Source organism: Artemia franciscana, chromosome 18 (genome assembly GCF_032884065.1).
Source record: "Artemia franciscana chromosome 18, ASM3288406v1, whole genome shotgun sequence".
Taxonomy (NCBI): domain Eukaryota; kingdom Metazoa; phylum Arthropoda; class Branchiopoda; order Anostraca; family Artemiidae; genus Artemia; species Artemia franciscana.
The window spans coordinates 4,364,029-4,381,690 of record NC_088880.1 but is presented as its reverse complement, the minus strand read 5'-3'; the positions used below and the strand labels follow the sequence as shown (position 1 = coordinate 4,381,690).

At 33.2% G+C, this 17,662-nt stretch overlaps 1 protein-coding gene across 1 annotated transcript; it reads right to left on the bottom strand.

Annotated features, from left to right (window-relative positions):
* Window positions 1-657: 657 nt before the first annotated feature.
* On the bottom strand, window positions 658-15,831 carry LOC136038522 (putative glutathione-specific gamma-glutamylcyclotransferase 2). The gene is made up of 3 exons (XM_065721629.1): window positions 15,677-15,831; window positions 6,515-6,556; window positions 658-1,254 (listed from the first exon to the last, which is right to left on the bottom strand). Exons 1-3 carry the CDS (start codon window positions 15,809-15,811, stop codon window positions 853-855), a joined length of 579 nt encoding a protein of 192 aa, XP_065577701.1. The 5' UTR covers window positions 15,812-15,831; the 3' UTR covers window positions 658-852.
* Between the last annotated feature and the right edge of the window lie 1,831 nt (window positions 15,832-17,662).

The window sequence follows — 17,662 nt, the reverse complement described above, 5'->3', positions numbered from 1 at the left end:
TGTGAATAGCACAACTAAATGAAGGGAGGTGTGACAAGGATACATCCACAAGGATTGTGGAGGGATTGTGTGTGATAGATGGAGGGAAAGATTGTGTGTGATAGAATCTCTGCGAGGCCAAAAGAAAATGTAATCTACAGATTAGTTATTATGGAGCTGAAGAGAAGCATTACAGTATATTAGTAATCACCTAGGTGAGGTGAAGCAACTGAGACTTTCAAAATTTATTTGTGATTTTAGTTTTAAAATTTATTTTAACGATTTGATTTTTGAGTAAGTTTCTTTTCTTTTTATTGGTTTTACATTTCATTTCGTTCATGACAGATGCTAAATAGTCAAAATATCCGCTTAGGTTGTATTCACTGTGTTATTTGTTGTCTTAAAAAATTTCCTCGTTATCTTCTCTTCTTTTGTATGATGAATAAGCAGTGTGACCTTCGCCAGTTTTAGAGTTTGATGCCTAATGCATGGACCGTCTGTGTTTGAGTTCGATGCGTAACGCAACTTTCTTTACGCAAAGAACTTCTTGCAAAAAACAAGAAACGCGTTTTATTAGTTTTCTCTGTCTCCTTTAAAATTAGTCTTGTTGCATAAAGCCTTTTGAATCACCGAAGTCAAAATTTTCAAGCTAATAGGACATGGTATACTTCCAGAAAGAATAATTGTTTCTTTTATTGTATGTTTAATTGTTGATTGCTCGCTCAAATAAATGGCTTAACAAGAATAACTCACAGAGAAGAACCCTCTTAAGTGACAAGTTGGAAACCCTCCTATTCAAAGATATACAAAAAAAAATTAAATCTACCCCACTAGGCAGGCCAAAGCTACAAACCGATCCCTTTTACACCACCGTCAGAATTGAAATTTCCTCACAAACCCCTCACTTTCACTGGGACTCGGTTTATTATTTGATACCATTTTAACAATTAAGGTTTCTACTTCAAATAAATGTTCATCTTCCTCTCCAGGACAACATGTCCTCATAAACTCAGCAAGTCTTAGAACATATTCAACATTAGTCCCGCTAGGTCCATGAGCCTTGACAACTTGCGATGCTATAACTTCAACAGATGCCGGTCCTAGGAACAGGGGTCCATTACAATTGCCAACAAACAAATTAACGTTTAATTGAATAGTTCCACAGAGCGAGGTGAATAATACTTCTTGGGCAAGTTCGTAACGTTTTTCTCTATGGTTTAGCTTTTCTATATCCCTGTCATCAGTTATTTCATAAGCAACTCCCCATACTTTATCCTAAAAAAGGAATTTCGATAAATAATTGTTGATTATGTTAGCAAGGCACAAGCATACTTTAGATTAAGACATCCATTCTTATGAGAAGAAAACATGGGTTTTTAGAATAAAAAAATATTTGAACCCCCCCTCTCTTTCTCTCTGGAATATCCCCCCACAAAAAAATTCTTTATAAAGTTCTTCCCATGCAAAATTCTTCCACCAGAAAATTACCCCCGTTCCCTGCTGTGAATTCTTCCCAGAAAACTTTTTGCTTTCGATCCAGCCTGAAAAATACTCCTTAGCATACTTTATTTGAAGAAAGACTTGTTTTCAATTAGTTTCTGATCCTTTTCAGGTCATTTGAGAATATCCATGTGTGGAAAAATGTGGCTTTGAGAAAATATTTTTGCAGTTTATATGAATATTAATTTTTTTATTGTATATTGTTATGGAAAGTGAGCCGCTATGCCTAGGATCAAAAATTTAAAGCACATAAGCCCTTAAGGGCTAGAGAGTATGTCTCTGATGAACCGTAATTGGTTGTAATTACTATGGAATAACTTGAAAAATTTGAAATGCTACTTAGTTTTTGAGTTTATAATAACTGGCAGTTAAAAACCACTTGAGTGTCTAAGGTACTTTCTTATTGGTTGAATGGTTTTGGGTACACTACTTTTCCTGGGTGTCTAATTGGCTGGGTCAAGTAAAAGGCTCATTTAAGTATCGATCTTTCAGATTATCAATGTAGGAGAAGAGTTTTTTCACAAAACTATGTCTTTTCCCAAATTACATAAAAGTATTACACCGAGTTGCATGTTCGGTAATCCGAATTAAATACCAAATACATATTAAATCAATACTATAACATTCACAGGCAAGCATCACACAAACCCATATATTAAACTATAATACCTTATGCAATAATAAACTATAGTTTATTATATAATTTATTATATATTATAATATACTTATTATATATTTATCATAGTTTATTATATATAAATAACTTTAGTACCTTCTAAAGCATTGTCACTAAAGTGCCGAGTAAAATAAGGGACAAATACTTTGCGATATCTCTTGGTAGTAGAAACTGGGTAAATCATTAATTATTGACAATTCTTTTTGATTTGTCTAGTGTCTGGTGCCTGGTCCTTCAGTAGAGGGGGGGGGTCTCAAGCTGAGGTAATAAACCAAGATGAGCTGGAGAGTTGAGATAATATATTCCTAACCGACGTGCCAATCGATATGTTGAGTTGTTTTAGAAGGCCTACACCATCGTAAGTTAAATAGTTCTGTTCAAGAACAATTTTTTCAGCTCTTTTTAGCACCAACTACGTCTGTCTGATTAGTACTTCATCAGCCCAGTTACCAAGCTGAAAATGAATATTCAAGAGAGGGTTTTGACATAACTGCAGTAGAAAAGTTTCAAAACCTCAGTTGGCATACCAAATCTCTCAACGTTGAAAAAAATGTAAACTTGAGGCAACCCTTTTTAGTCAGATGGTCAACGTGCGAATTTTTTTCGTTTTAATTAATAGAGTAATATTCCTTTTGTGGCTACCTTTAGTGCCAGGCAAAGCTAATTTCGACATATGGAAGAGCCATTTGTGCTCATCATCATTATATGTTTATTAAATAAATTTTTATTAAAATGTATATTATCATGTTCAAAAGACTCAACCATGCATGCAGAATCTAAGCATTTTAAAAAATCCGCTTGTTATAGCGTGGGTACGGAGACAATGAGGGACGTTGATAAGTTAAGTTTTGTGGCTCATTGCAAGAAAATAAGAGAAGCAAGTTTCTTTGTTGGATATCATAAGAATGAAAGAATCCATAATAAGAGTATTTTCGTAAATAATCCTTAAAGCGATTAACATGTATTGTTAAAAAAAAGTGCAATCATTTGAGCTATAATAATGCGGATGAAAGTACCCGTTGCTTATGTGGTGTTAAAAATGATTTTACATTGAGACACAAATTGCAAAATAACAGAGCAAAAATTTCACTGTTGGAGATAAACAAGATTTTGCAGTAATAAAACTATTTGCAAAAAGGGGGCTGAGGGATAATTCATATTATCTCAAAACAATATTAACATTCTCTGCCCTCCTAAGGCTCCATAGCCAGAAAAGAACAGGGGAGGGGAATTTATTGAAAAAATAAAACCAAACCTAGTCGCCAACCTAAAAATTCTCAAAGTCACAAGCTAGGCAGGGGGTATCGCATGGTTTCACCAAATCAAGTAAACATCCGAACCCTGACCAAGGGACATCAACTCCAGGAGAAAGCAAAAAAGAAACAAAAGAAAAAAAAACAAACTCAATTATTATCTAGACATTTTTGACGTTCTTTTTGAAGATACCAAACAGGTGGAATATGAAAAAAAATGTAAAAAAAATATAGAGTTGTAGAAAACTGTATGGTTGTAAAGTTGTGCATATAAAAATTGTACGACAAATCCTATTTCTGATAGATGAGCTATCATAAACCCCCTCCAATCGAAAATCTGAAGAGCTCTCAGATTTTCAGATTCATGGTTGAGTTACATTTTTTTTCATTTTCAGATTCATGGTTGAGTTACATTTTTTTTCATTTTCCATGTAAAGTTACAAGCTATCAGAGGGTTGAAGGAAAACCACAGTGATAGAGTATGAGGAATCTTAAGTTGCTGGAAATGTAGAGAATAAAACTCGATTGATATAAGTCGATTGATCGAAAATAAAAGATATATAATTCCGTAGGGTAGCAGGGCGGTTGCTATGCAACGATAGAACAATGAAAAAAGCATACGAAAGAAAATACAGACACTTCAAATCAACCAAGGGCTTGAATGGAGAACGGTTAGCTTCCTGGTTAGTGCCTATCCTTTATCATAAAGTTCTGAGAATGGCTTCAGTGACAATGGGAAGTTTGCAACCGAAATAACAGGACAGTATGAAACATGAGACTGAGCAAGGCTGAAGAAAAGGATCTTAAGCATTGACCAAATGTGACATGACCACACTGACAACATGTGTTTTAGCCTTCTTAGTATTCCAAGGCTACTGGAAACTTTATTTTGATCCCGTCAATGATATGTATATATACTTTAAAGATTTCATCAAGGAAAATACCTAAGAATCATACATAGCTCATTAGCTCAACTTAAAGAACCTTTTAATGCATATATTTCATTTACTATCATAAATTTAATAAAAGCACATTTGAAAGTCAGGACAAGTCTTTGAGACTCTTGGGAAAATGAGGTAGAATGAGTTTCCAACATTTAAAGCTAGGCAATTAACATCAAACCAGTGAATAATTCTTTCACAAAGAGCTGTCATCTTTGACCAAAGATCAGGCTCAGTTCGTCAAGCTATGCCAATAGTACTGTCATCAGCAAAAGCAATTAGTGCTTTCGGAAAAGATAAACTCTTGCAACAGCTAGTGGCAGATGGTGGTTGACAAAGACAATAGCAATTCGTAGGTTTTGAATTTTTAACCGCATTAATAAGGTTATTAACATAAAATAAATAGAACATTTCAAAGGTCCTTGTGGAGCACCAGACTTTTTTGGAAGGGTTACACAAGGGTTGATCAACCAAGAAGATCCCATCAGAATAAGCAACTGAGAACAAGCAAATCCTTTATATACCAATACGGGGACAGTTCCCAAAGAATAATCTTGTGTGTTAATGATTCAAATGTTTTTTGTACATTGAGAAAAAAAAGCAGCAGGTATCAAATCAGCTTCAAGAGCATGATATAAATAATTCAAGAATGTTAAATGCGTGCTCAGTGGTGCTTTGGCCCATAGCCAAACCGAAAATCATGACAAAATCTTAGAATTAAGGAATTCAGATATCGAGAATATATAACTTTTTCAAAAATTTTACTAAACACAAATAAAAGAGAAAAGTAACGAGAATTTGCAGGATCATTCCGTGATTCACCTTTCAAAAAATAATAACACCAGAACACTTTAAAGCACTTGGGAAGACACCCTTTTCAAAGGAAAGACCGAAAAAATGATGATTTAACCTTTTGGAAAAACGAATTGCAAACTCTTTTATAAGGTTGAAAAGTTAAAATCGTTTATCACACATAGATGGCTTAGAGGAACTATTAGCTTTCCAAATAATTTTTTCTTCTTCCAGCTTGTAAAGAACCCAGGTCTTATCCAAGAATGTAATGGGGCTGTCCCTTTTTATACTGGATTCGACAGGGACAAATCATTCATATCCAAAATAATTTCTTGGGGATTAACTTCATGAGACTTAAAAGACATTAAAATTAAATTTTCAATTATTTAGCTTTACATTTGAAACGACTAGAAAAGAGCCAACTCCTGGAATATTGAAATCAAAATTGAAATAATAACTGAAATCAAAATTTAAACAATAATTGAAATCACAACTGAAATAATGACTGAAATAGTAATTGAAATAATAAGTGAAATCACAATTGAAATAATAATTGAAATCACAATTATTTACAGTCGTAACTTTTCAATTGGCTAGATGAGCAGTTTTCCAAATTTATATTATTTTCTTTAGAGTCATCTGGCAAGCTTAACCAATAACAAATTTAATTAAGTTGATTCTCTCTGTAAAGCTTCTCAGAAATTGAATTGATTGCAATTTCTAAGTGACTCTATTAATTGCCGAATCTAAAAAAAATGTTGTTCTTTATTTCTAAGGAAATTCCAACTTTTTAACAAACCAAATCTGCTTAAAAACTAAACTGGTATTTTTGAAGTGAATAAAATGGTGAGGGTCTGATTGAATTGGCTATGAAATGTATAATCGAATATTCTATTTTGCAACTTGTATCATTAGCATCATTCACGTAGTTTTTGATTTGAAATTGTTTCTATTAGTCTAAATTATAAGATATTTTCCTATTTAAGATTATACCAAAAAGAAGAAGAAAAATCCTATCTGGATTATCAAAATGTTTTCTATCTGAGGAATATGTTAGGGAGATTGTTTCAAAAAAGGACTCATTTCAATGTTTCTAATTGAGGAGCATATCTGGAATATTATACAAAAAGGACTATCTAAATGTTTCCTACCTGAGGAATATGTACTAAAAAAAAAGATTTCCTTCCCAAATAATCTAAACTTTTTCTATTTGGCGAATAAAATAAAAAATCAAAGATAAAAAAGACGCACGTCTACACTGCCAACATTTTCTGCTTATGAGGTAGGTACATAATACGAGATTGGACACAAAATAGAAAAAAGGCACTTCTAAATAAGCTAAAAAATTTTCAATCCAGAAAAAAAAGGCTCACCTCCAAGTTATCAGATGGCACCAAGGTGACAACACGTCCAGGCTAAAATAAAAAAAAAATACTAAAATAAGTCATAGTATACATAGTCAGGAAGTCCTTTAATTTTCTTGGATTATAATCTAGTTTTTAGCTAATTATATTGTCAATGAGTCATAAATTAAAAATGAAACCAACCCATCCTAAAACTTCAAGGAATTTGAAACAGTTTAAGATCCCTTACTATTTACAATTAGCAAAAATGTCCCAACAATGGCACCCATAAGCAGGATAGGAATGGGGTAGGGGTTGCCAGTCCCTCCCCCTCTGGCTGAATGACGATGCCATATATTTTTATAGTTTTGTTTTGAGATTTCTATTATACAGCTAGAACCTGGCACCACACCAAGAAGGGAAGGTCGGCGGCAGCAGGGGCGAAAATGGCAGCAGCAGCACACTGTTGGCACAATCATTGTTGACCCTAAACATTCATGTTCAACCCATCCTAAAACTCCAAGGAATTTGAAAAAGTTTAAGATCCCTTACTATTTACAATTAGCAAAATTGTCCCAACAATGGCACCCATAAGCAGGGTAGGAGTGGAGTAGGGGTTGCCAGCCCCCCCCCCCCTCTGGCTAAATGACAATGCTGTATATTTTTATAGTTTTGTTTTGAAATTTCTATTATACAACTAGAACCTGGCACCGCGCCAAGAAGAGAAGGTCGACGGCAGCAGGGGGCGAAAATGGCAGCAGCAGCACACTGTTGGCACAATCATTGTTGACCCTAAATATTCATGTTTTGATCAGTCTTTCTGAAATCCCAGCTTTAATTTACATAAGGTTTTGGACTATTTGCGAGTTAGAGACTGCGCAAGTCATTGGCTGGACACTGGTCTACTTTGTTGTTTATCAAGAGACATAGAAATCTGGTAGAAACAAAATGGCTTGGGCATTTCAAAAACCCTTGCATAATAGTTGAAATATTTAATAGCTACGTATTCCTAACAGAATTAATTATCAACATTAGTAGGTTGTCGTTTTTTTTTTTCATCAAGCAACCATCACTATTGAGAAGAACTGTCACCATTTACATTACAGCTGGGTTGGTAGGAAAATCTTTCCCCTTAGCTTTCATACTATTAAACATCCAGAAAGGATTTGGAAGGTATCCCCTTTCAATCCAGATTGTTTTGATAATAAAGATCTGTGCTCTTAAATACAAACCAAATAAACGTTTTTTTAACCCATGATGCTGGTGGCAAATTGTCAAGCTCATCGGAGGTTCTAACTCCAGCCCCATCCCTATCATCCTCTCACCCAATGCTTTCAGTAAGCCCTGTGATATTACAGCCACTATGAAATAGGATAGTCACACCTGAATAAGGACAATCACAGCCCAGCACCACCAAGAAAACAAAATGTTTCATGGGAGAATGAAGTCCCCACATACAAGAAACAATTTCTGTTTGTTTAAGTTTTAATGTTGTTCCTTACTTTTGGTTGAAAAAGTTTGTCTGATTGTTTTTTGAATAATGTGAGGAAATTTGCCTCCCACTTCACAAAAAGCTCCCCCCACATAAACAGCCCTTTCTTAATTCTTGTTTTACACATTTGTACTTTTTTCTTCTGTTTTTATAGTTTTACCCCGTTATTTCTATTAATTAGCTGAGTTTTGTACCAAGAAGACATATTAGAGTCTGTCCCAGGTCCTAACAACAGTGCTTTGACTAATTTCATGTAGCAGGACTTTTGAAGAAAATATAGGCTGCTCAGAGAAAGCATTCTTAGGAAACGCTTGTTATCACCAACCTTAGATTATTAGCCATGGAGCTTTAACACAGCAAGTGGATCTGACTTTTTTTTATTTGGAAATCATTAATTTTACTAAGGTTTATGTTCAATTTGCAAGTTTTAGAGATAATACTCCCAGCATTAAAACAGAGCCTGATCTTAGACAATAAATTGGTTAAAATGGATCTTTAACAAACCAATGCAGTAGGTTCTTAACCTTGGATATGATGAAGAAAGTTTTAGATGGTTAGGACTAAGCTAGTTAAGGCTCCTGCAATACAATCTTGGACAGCTTGTTTTGTACATTTAAACTTGAAGAAATGGGATTATCCTCACATCCTAGCCTAACTATATACAATTATTCTGCTTCAAACACAGAATTTAGAGCAAACGTATCATAATAGTCTATACCAACGACCTAGATACTTTGTTCTAGCTTAAAAATACAAAGTTCAAGATCAAATAACATTTTCCAAGTTTAGGCTCAAGCTTAAAGTGTACCTATGACTAGGCTCCACTGTTGACTGTCAATGCATTTGAATTTGGTTTAAACATTGATGTTATTTTTATTTTAATTGGAAATAAATTCCTCCCACCCTCCCTCCTTGATTTTTCTTTGGCCCTAGAGGAACGACCAAAAATTACGATCTTTGGCAATCCATCATCATTTATCCACAAAATGTGTCCTAGCCATCCTAATCTATCTCTCATTACTGCCCTAGAAAGCAAGACAGGACCACATTTTTCATAATAGCTGAGATTCAATTTTATTTGAAAATTAAATTGTCTTTTTAGAATTTATTCTGCATTTTATTATCACAGAAATATTCAAAAATAGGAATTTTTATTTTCTAAGTCAGTTTAGATTATTCTCTAAGAAGTAGTAAAAGTAAAACCATATTTCTGGCTTAATGAATCACTAGATCTGGAAAAGAAATAATACAGTAATGTAAGCATCTTGTCTTTTGATGCAAGTTACAGTAGGTTTGACACACAATTACAGATTTCACAGTGCAAAACAACTGAAACATTAATTTTGTTTAATAAATAATAATTGTTAAAATGTAGCATAACCAAAATGAACACAACCAATCATACTAATGACAATTTATTAAGTGAAACTGATTACAGTGAGAGAAGTTGGGAATTGTGTGCTAAACTCTCTTTTAATGCTGCTTCCCTTGCTGTAATCAATTTCACTTAATAATTTGACTTCACAACAAACACAAAATGAACATTATCACTATCAACTTCACAACAAGCACAAAATGAACATTACGAACTATTCATGGTAATTCATTGAGTGAAGTTGATGACAAAGAGTGAAGCAACATTAATTGTGTTTAAAATATATTGCCTTTTGAGTCAATAGCCTATTTGAACTACTTTTGTGTTAGACTCTCAATGAATTAAGATCTACTTTTCGGTGATATTTGTACCTGGCATTTTTCATAAACATCCCCTTAGGTGAAATTTGAAAAAGCTAAGGAAAATATGTTTGGCAAACACCCACTGCCATATCAGGCCATAAATGCCAAGGGGCAAAGAGAATGGTTGGTTTCATCCAACAGCTTTAACCCTTAGAAAGGTAATGTGCTACATCGTATGAGTTTCAACTGAATGAGCCTAACCTCAACTTTTTATAATTAGGGTAAAGGCACCAATGATTCAACAGTGCAATTTTGGATCCACTGTCAAGATTTTCCTTCAAAACAGGATAACTCTGCTTAGTCTTGACTTGTAAACACCATCTCTTGAATCCATCATTATATTTTGACAATGTGGAAGGTGGACACTATATCCAATACACCCAGATAAGAGAAGAATATTCTATTCCATCAGTTTCCTGTTTTTGACACAAAATGAGCTCCTGACAATTTTTTAGCCATGTAATGTTTGAACTGTTATTACTTGGTTATTTTCAAATATTTATTTAATATTTAGAAGAATTTGCATATATGAAAGTAAATTCCACTAAGTCAAATATAATGACAATAAACTTCTTAAAATTTATGAAATCCACTACCATTTTCTTAGACCCAGTCCCACCCAAAATACGAGAGATACATTTTAAACTCCTCAGTGCCACAAAATTATACTAATCTTCAGAAGGACACACATATTTCGAGAATTCTGAACTTTCCAGACAAAGGTTGGACTGAACTAAGACTTCTAAAGTGTTTTACTAAAATATTGGATTACTAAAATGGATTACACCCAGAAAATAGAAGAGTATTCAATTCAATCAGTTTCATGTTTTTTACACAAAATGAGCTCCCAACAATTTTTAAGCTATGTAATGTTCAAACTGTCAGTACTTGGTTATTTTTCTGCAAAAAAAAGTTGTGATCAGCACCAATGCATTAAGATACATCTGATCTTCTCTAAAATGTATCCACATTGGCTATTTCTTGCTAAAATTAAGTTAAAATGGCAGCTAATATTACATTGATAAAACTATGTTCCAAGCATTGAAAATTCTTTTCTTATGCAGTGGAGTACTAGTTTGACTAAAAATGTTCCTTCAGCCAAATTCAAATGTAGATATTGGCTTCTATTATGAGATTGATTTCTTTTGAGAATATCTTGAAGTAACCTTATCAAAATTTTTGACAGTTAGCAACAGGCCCTATCAAAATGTCTAAACTTCACTAAACATGTGAAGCAGATGAGAAATGATTGGTATCAAAATTAAAGGGTCCACTGAAAAGAAAATGTCAAAATTCAAGGGTTCTTTCTCAAAAATTAAAGATTTTAATGATTATTATTTATAATGATATTTAACACTGAAAAAAAATAAAAACAGTGTATTTTTAATTATAGCTTTATTGAAGTAATGCTAGATTTTTCCATCATCAGGGGACCTACCACTTGGCCTTAGACTATATTTGTATTTCTAAGCATTTGACTAGATTGATCATAACACTAATTCATTTATCAATAAATTTGAAGTACACCATCTCTTAGTAAATTATATATATGTTTTCTTTCAAATAAATTACATGCTGTAAAATACAAAATATTCTCTCTGAACTCCTCCCTAATTAACATAGAATTCCTCAAGGAACCTTGTTAAGACCACTCTTATATGTCGTAATGATTATATGTATATGAAATTATATGTATGTGTAGCATGAAATTGGTATGATTCCCTCAAAGTTGTTAATATGTAGATAACCTGCTGATCCTTGATGTAGGTTATAGGACTATCAAAAATAACCTTTATCAAAACTGATCCACCTTTTTGACAAAGCTAAGAATTTACATATGAAAGTAAATTCCATAAGTCAAATATAATGACAATAAACTTCTTAAAATTTTTGAAATCCACTACCATTTTCTTAGACCCTATCCCATCAAAAATACTAGTGAAACATTTTAAACTCCCCAGTGCCACAAACTTCTAATAACCTTAAGAAGGATGTGCATATTTCAAGAATTCTGGACTTTCCAGACAAAGGATAGTCCAAACTAAAATTTCTAAAGTGTTTTACTAAAATTTATATTCCAGATAGTCTGTCCTGCCATTCCTGTTTATAGAGACACCTATATCATATATTTTATTATAGAGACCTAGGTCACATGATTACCCTCCATATGATTATCTGATTTCATTCCTATACTTGAGGCATTTTTTCAGTTTTTTGCTTCCACTATCTGAGTAGTGTTTTATACATTTACATGTTAAAAAAAGTTGAAACAAAGAAATCAAAGTGAAAAGAATAGGAATGTAAAATGAACTAGGATCCACTCAAAAGTATTCCCTAAGTGTTTCAACATCTGTCAAATTGGATTCCAACTTATGTCAAAACAGGTAACTTTTTTATTATGTTTGGTTTGTAGGTGAAAATGCTCTAATTTAAAAAAATTGGAGTTTTGTATGCTTTTCTGATAAATTTTTAATTTCAAATCAAACTGTTAGATTTATAAATGTTTTTCATACATACTGAAACCTTTTTCAAATCAAAAGTCTTTAAATTAAGCCTTCTGGAGTAGAAAAAGCTTTTTTTTTCAAAAAACTATCAAATTGTTGGTAACTTTACCCTATATATTGCACACAATGAGGCCAAAAAGACAAACCCATCCATGGGAAATAGAAAGTTCTTTACAAAGCAAACACTATTCCATTGAACTTGGCTAATAACGTAAGAACATTTGTAAGCTGAGTAGTATCAAAATTAGGTAAATTTATACATATTATTATGATTTAGCCAGAGAGGAAAGTGAATACATTACTTGGAAAGAGCATAAAAAAGCATCAAAGTATGTAAAGCCATCAAGGAGGGGGGGGGGGGCAGACAATTTGAATAAATCCAGTCGAAAAATAATAAGGCTGCATATGCTGATAATATTACCTTAAATTACCTTGAATAGCAGCTTGGAGCAATATAAGGATTATCCATCCTTGTGATGCTCCATGAAAAAAAGAATTTGTTTGGTGTAGATTGTGGCTGTTAGATTAGACTCTTGTGGAGGACTCTGCAGCTTCCCAATTGTAAAGGAACTTCTGGCTGAGCCATTCCCTATCAAGGTGGGACTTGGACAAGTCAGTTGAAGTAGCAGAAACTGTTTCTTCAGAGAGCTGGTTCCACATATTGATGATTCTTTGACTGAAGAAGTGGCTTCTCTGTCTACTCGTGGAACGCTGCATAGAGAGCTTCAATGAATGTCCTCTAGTACCAGAATGCAAGGGCTGTGCAAAGAGACCGGGAAGGGTGTTTTTAGAGAGGATATTTTTGGTTAAAATAATGTCACCCCTTTCCCGTCAGTACATCAGCATCGGCAGCTTCAAACGACGTAGTCTTTCTTTGTATGGAAATTTATTCATGTTGCTAACCATCTTAGCAATGCAAAATTAGCGTTGCAAATGTAATGACTGAAAGCAGTTGTAGAGGTATTTTCTAGACTCTGGGAAGCAAACTGCTGAGATACATGATATTTATTTAAATAAGATATGCTAATGTCAGAGACAGTTCAAAAGGATTGAAAAATAGTAAGGAAGACAGTGAGTACATTATTTGACAGCTTTGTTATGTTCTTTAAAAATGAAATAGCTGCCTCAGGGATAAATTCAATTCTTAGCCCTTAGGGGCCCCAAAATTGAACTTATTACCTTGTCTGTAGTTTTTAGACTATTGTGCAAAGTTACAAAGAATTGTAAAAAAAAGCTGGTAAATGTTTGCTTTCATTCCAAGTGCTCTAAAGTACATATTACTGTATATAACAAGATTCTGATGATTGTATATTGTTTATGGGTCATTATTAGAGAAATGCAACCATTTCTGGTTGACCATCCTCCTCCATGGGGTAAACTAAAAATGTGTAAAGTGGGCTTGCTTACAGGTAACATTACCTATAGAGCAAAGCATATTAGTCCATGAGCCCTTTGGGCAGCAGAACAAGGTCTGTATTCTATATTAATTTAATAAACCTTGTTGGAAGTTTTTTTTTTAGTTTTATTACTCTTTGTTGAATAAATATAGAATACAGACCTCACCCTGCTGCCCACAGGGCTCATAGACTAATATGCTTTGCTCTATAGGTAATGTTACCTGTAAGCAAACCCACTTTATGCATTTTTAATCTCATTGGGGAGGGGGGGGTTAGAAAGCTGAAAAATGTATGTGCCCCTCTAATAATGACAAAGAAACAATATGCAATCATCAGAATCTTGCTATAGGTAGTAATATGCACTTTAGAGCACTTGCAACAAAAGTAAACATTTACCAAAAAACCTTATATACAAAAATTAGTTTTTAAGCAAGACCTAATAAAGAAAAATTGGATGTGTTAGTGCTAACCATGGAAAAAAAGTAATTTTCCTTGTTGTTTAAGGTGGCAGCTGTAAATTTCCTACTTAAGGTTTTAAACTATAGAACTACTAAGGGGACTGTATTGCAAAAAAAGTGACCAAGGAATTTGGAAAGAGAATAAAATAGGCTAAAGAATCCGGGCATAGCCCACTTTCATTTATCTGTAAGTTTCCTTTTCTTACAAAACAAGTTTAAACAAAAAGTTGGTAAATTTAGAGGTTTTTTCTATTATTGAGGACTGAATATGGTGAATACACAAGTGATGCCTTTTTTAGACTTTCTGAATGCAGCAACTGTTTTCCTTAGAAATCCAATTTTAAACCCATAGTGGACCCTGAAAGACCATATCTTTTCCCTCTTATTATTGGCTAGGCTGTAGAAAATGATGAAAGTGTTTTATAAAAACTTACTAGCCTAGGCTATTTGGCTATATTTCTTTTTTGTTAAAGTTATATGATCTAAAGGCATTGTTACATAATAATCTAATTGAATAAACAACTTATTTATGTCTTAAAATTGCCATGTTTACTTTAAGTCATTAGTGTAACTCTTGTTTCAACCCATGTACCCATAAACTGAAAAAAAAAGAAATCAAGAACAACAAACACATGGAAAATACATAGGCCTAAGTTAGGCTTTATATTTGCACATTTGGGGAAATTGGGGATAAAATTCAATGGAAATGCTGTCAAAATGTGTTACTTGTAATTAGGCTATTCTGTATAGGCTACTATGAAGTAAGAACTGTTATTCCTTTATCTTTTCTATAGCCAAAAATGAGATAAATAGCCTATATCTCATCTTTAAGGATCCATAAAGGGCTTAAAATTGAATTTCTGAGGAAAATTGAAATCTGTTAGACCTCCTGATTTGTTACTCAGTAATGGAAATAGCCTATCTGATAAATTCCAAAAACTTTAGCAAACTGTTACCAAAAGATCTATTGTGCAAAGACTCACTTTTATAACACAAAGATTTTTAAAGGTCATGAAAATTCACAGCCCTCTAGAGGGAGAAGCAGGGGGGTAGGTAGTTAAATACCTTCCCAGGACATAGGCTACTTTAGTCTGAAAACCTAACTCCTGGCCTAACCCCTTATCAAGATAGTGAAAAGTAACTAGACTAGAATTCTACACCAAGCATGGTGTGTAACCTGGAATCTCACCTTTCCTAGTCTATAATAGCATATGATAAGTAACAAAGGATCCATAGGATGAGATCCTCAGTTAAGGATGAGTTATCTCTAGGTTTACAAAAACTTTAGCAAACTGTTACCAAAAGATCTTTTGGGCAAAGTTTCACTTTATAACACAAAATTTTTTAGAGTTCATCAAAATTCACAGCCCTCTAGAGGGAGAAGCACTGGAGGTGGGTACTTCAAAATACCTTCCCAGGACATAGCCTAGCCAACTTTAGTACAAAAACCTAAATCCTTACCCAGCCCCATTCTGAGATAGTGAAAAGTAACTAAACTAGAATTCTACACCAAGCGTGGTGTGTAGCCTAGAATGTCATTCTTTCTATTCTATAACAGCCTATGATAAGTAACCAAGACCTAGATCCATAGGCAAAAAACTAACATTTTCAGGTACTCCTCTATGGTCAATACTGGCTTGCCAAAACCTTCTGGAAAATCCCTTTATATAACCAGTTATCTTTCTTTTATAGGAGAAGTCTACTTTCCAAACTAAAGACCCATAACCAAAAATCCACATTTTCTTGGCTTTTTTAAAACTTACATGACTCGAAATTATTAACGCGCCATCTAAGAAATTCATAGCAAACGGGGCAAAATACCTGATAGCAGTCCGCAGATTTTTTATTTTTGGGAGAAATGAGAAATATTTGTTTATCTCAAATTTTTTTTTTTTAAACAATTTATCCTTTGGGTCTATGGCCTTTTCTAAATACTATTGAGCTAGACTAAATGGATCAAGATCTAGTTTTTATTTGTATTTGCGCCTGGGATTTTTTATGAATATCCCCTTAGACCAGCGTTTTCCAAACTGCGAAGTGCACCTCCCTGGGGCGCCATGGGTTTGTTTAAGGGAGGTGCCAACATTATCAAGTATGACAAAAATATCAAATGAAATTAAAACAACGCATTCACACAAAATATCTTAATCCTTCAAGATGCCGAATCACCTTGCAAGTTGGATAGTTTCGGTGGTAGAAAATAATAATGTTAGTGAATTTTTCGCAAACTCATTCCTGGCAAAGGCACTTCCAATGAAGATTATAATATAATTGACATTTTTTTTCATGACAAAGACCTATTGTCGAAAGATTGCGCTTGGATTTGTAAAGATGGTGTAAAGTCAATGTCAGGATAGAAAACGGACCTTCTAGCACTAATTAAAACGAAAACACCTGATGTTCTCTGGACGCCCAACATGATCCATAGAGCAGCCCTCGTATCTTCGTATAAGTGAATAACTTAGACACTTTTCTTACAAAAGTATCAAAAGTTATAAACTGTATAAGAAAACGCTTTATTATAAGTAAGAATATATACAAAGCTGTGTGACGATATGGGAGCACCTTCCTTTTATAATATTGTGAAGAACGCTGGCTATCTCATGCCAAAGTGATTCAGAAGATATATGAACTCAAATGTTAAATTTTAATTTTAAAGAATAAAATCGAAATTAGGGCACAAATGTGTTTAGGGGCGATAATTTTATTATTAATGATTTAACTTTCAACGATTGGGAAGGATACGACACTTGAACAACCACAAGAATTTTTTTTAACAGCCTGCACCATCAAACCTGACAAGACAAATCCAAAACGCAAAAGCTAAGCGCATGTAAAAATATTTAAGGGGTTGCTTGATGAAAATGAAGCCCAAACACATATGATTAGAAAACAAACGAAAGTAAGAATTGCACAGCTAAAGCAAAAGGCATGGAAAAACAAAAACAAGAATCAAATTGAATCACAGACGATAACTTAGAACAGGAATTTAGGTTAGAAACTAGAAAAGACGTTTTTAGTTTTCCTGAATTCTCAAGAAATTGTATAAGGTGATATAGGAATCTAAACGGCTAAAGCAAAATGCAATGAAAAAATATCAGAGATAATAAAAAATTAAAATAAAGAAAAAAATTTACGGGACGATGAAAATATTGTGTCGTAAACGAGTTCTTTGATTTGAAGAGAACAAACGGTTAAAATCACAACGAATCCCAGAAGAGTGCAAATTATATAAAATGTATAATTATATAAAATGCAAATTATATAAATGCAATATATTATATTGCAGTATATAAATATATAATATTATATGATATTATATAATATTATATAATATATAAATATATAATATTATATGCATTATATAAATTATATAAATGCAATAAATTATATAAAATGCAAATTGCATAAAATGTATGTAATAGGACCACGCCAAAATTTCTCAATTCAATTGGAACCATTGATTTAACATCAAATAACTGAAAACTAAACAATAACGTGATGTTTACGCCAAATTTGAAAATATTCTTGTCAAAATTATATACCTTGTTAGCATTTTTTCCAGGTAGTTTGAGTCAAACCTAACTTAA

What these genes read in the sequence shown, in the direction of transcription:
- LOC136038522 (XM_065721629.1), bottom strand. Translation starts at nt 15,811, where the DNA reads ATGTGGATTTTTGGTTATGGGTCTTTAGTTTGGAAAGTAGACTTCTCC. An exon ending in ATAGAGGAGTACCTGAAAAT is followed by an intron (nt 6,557 to 15,676) that starts GTTAGTTTTTTG and finishes TTTTTATTTTAG; the next exon opens with CCTGGACGTGTTGTCACCTT. An exon ending in TGCCATCTGATAACTTGGAG is followed by an intron (nt 1,255 to 6,514) that starts GTGAGCCTTTTT and finishes TTCCTTTTTTAG; the next exon opens with GATAAAGTATGGGGAGTTGC.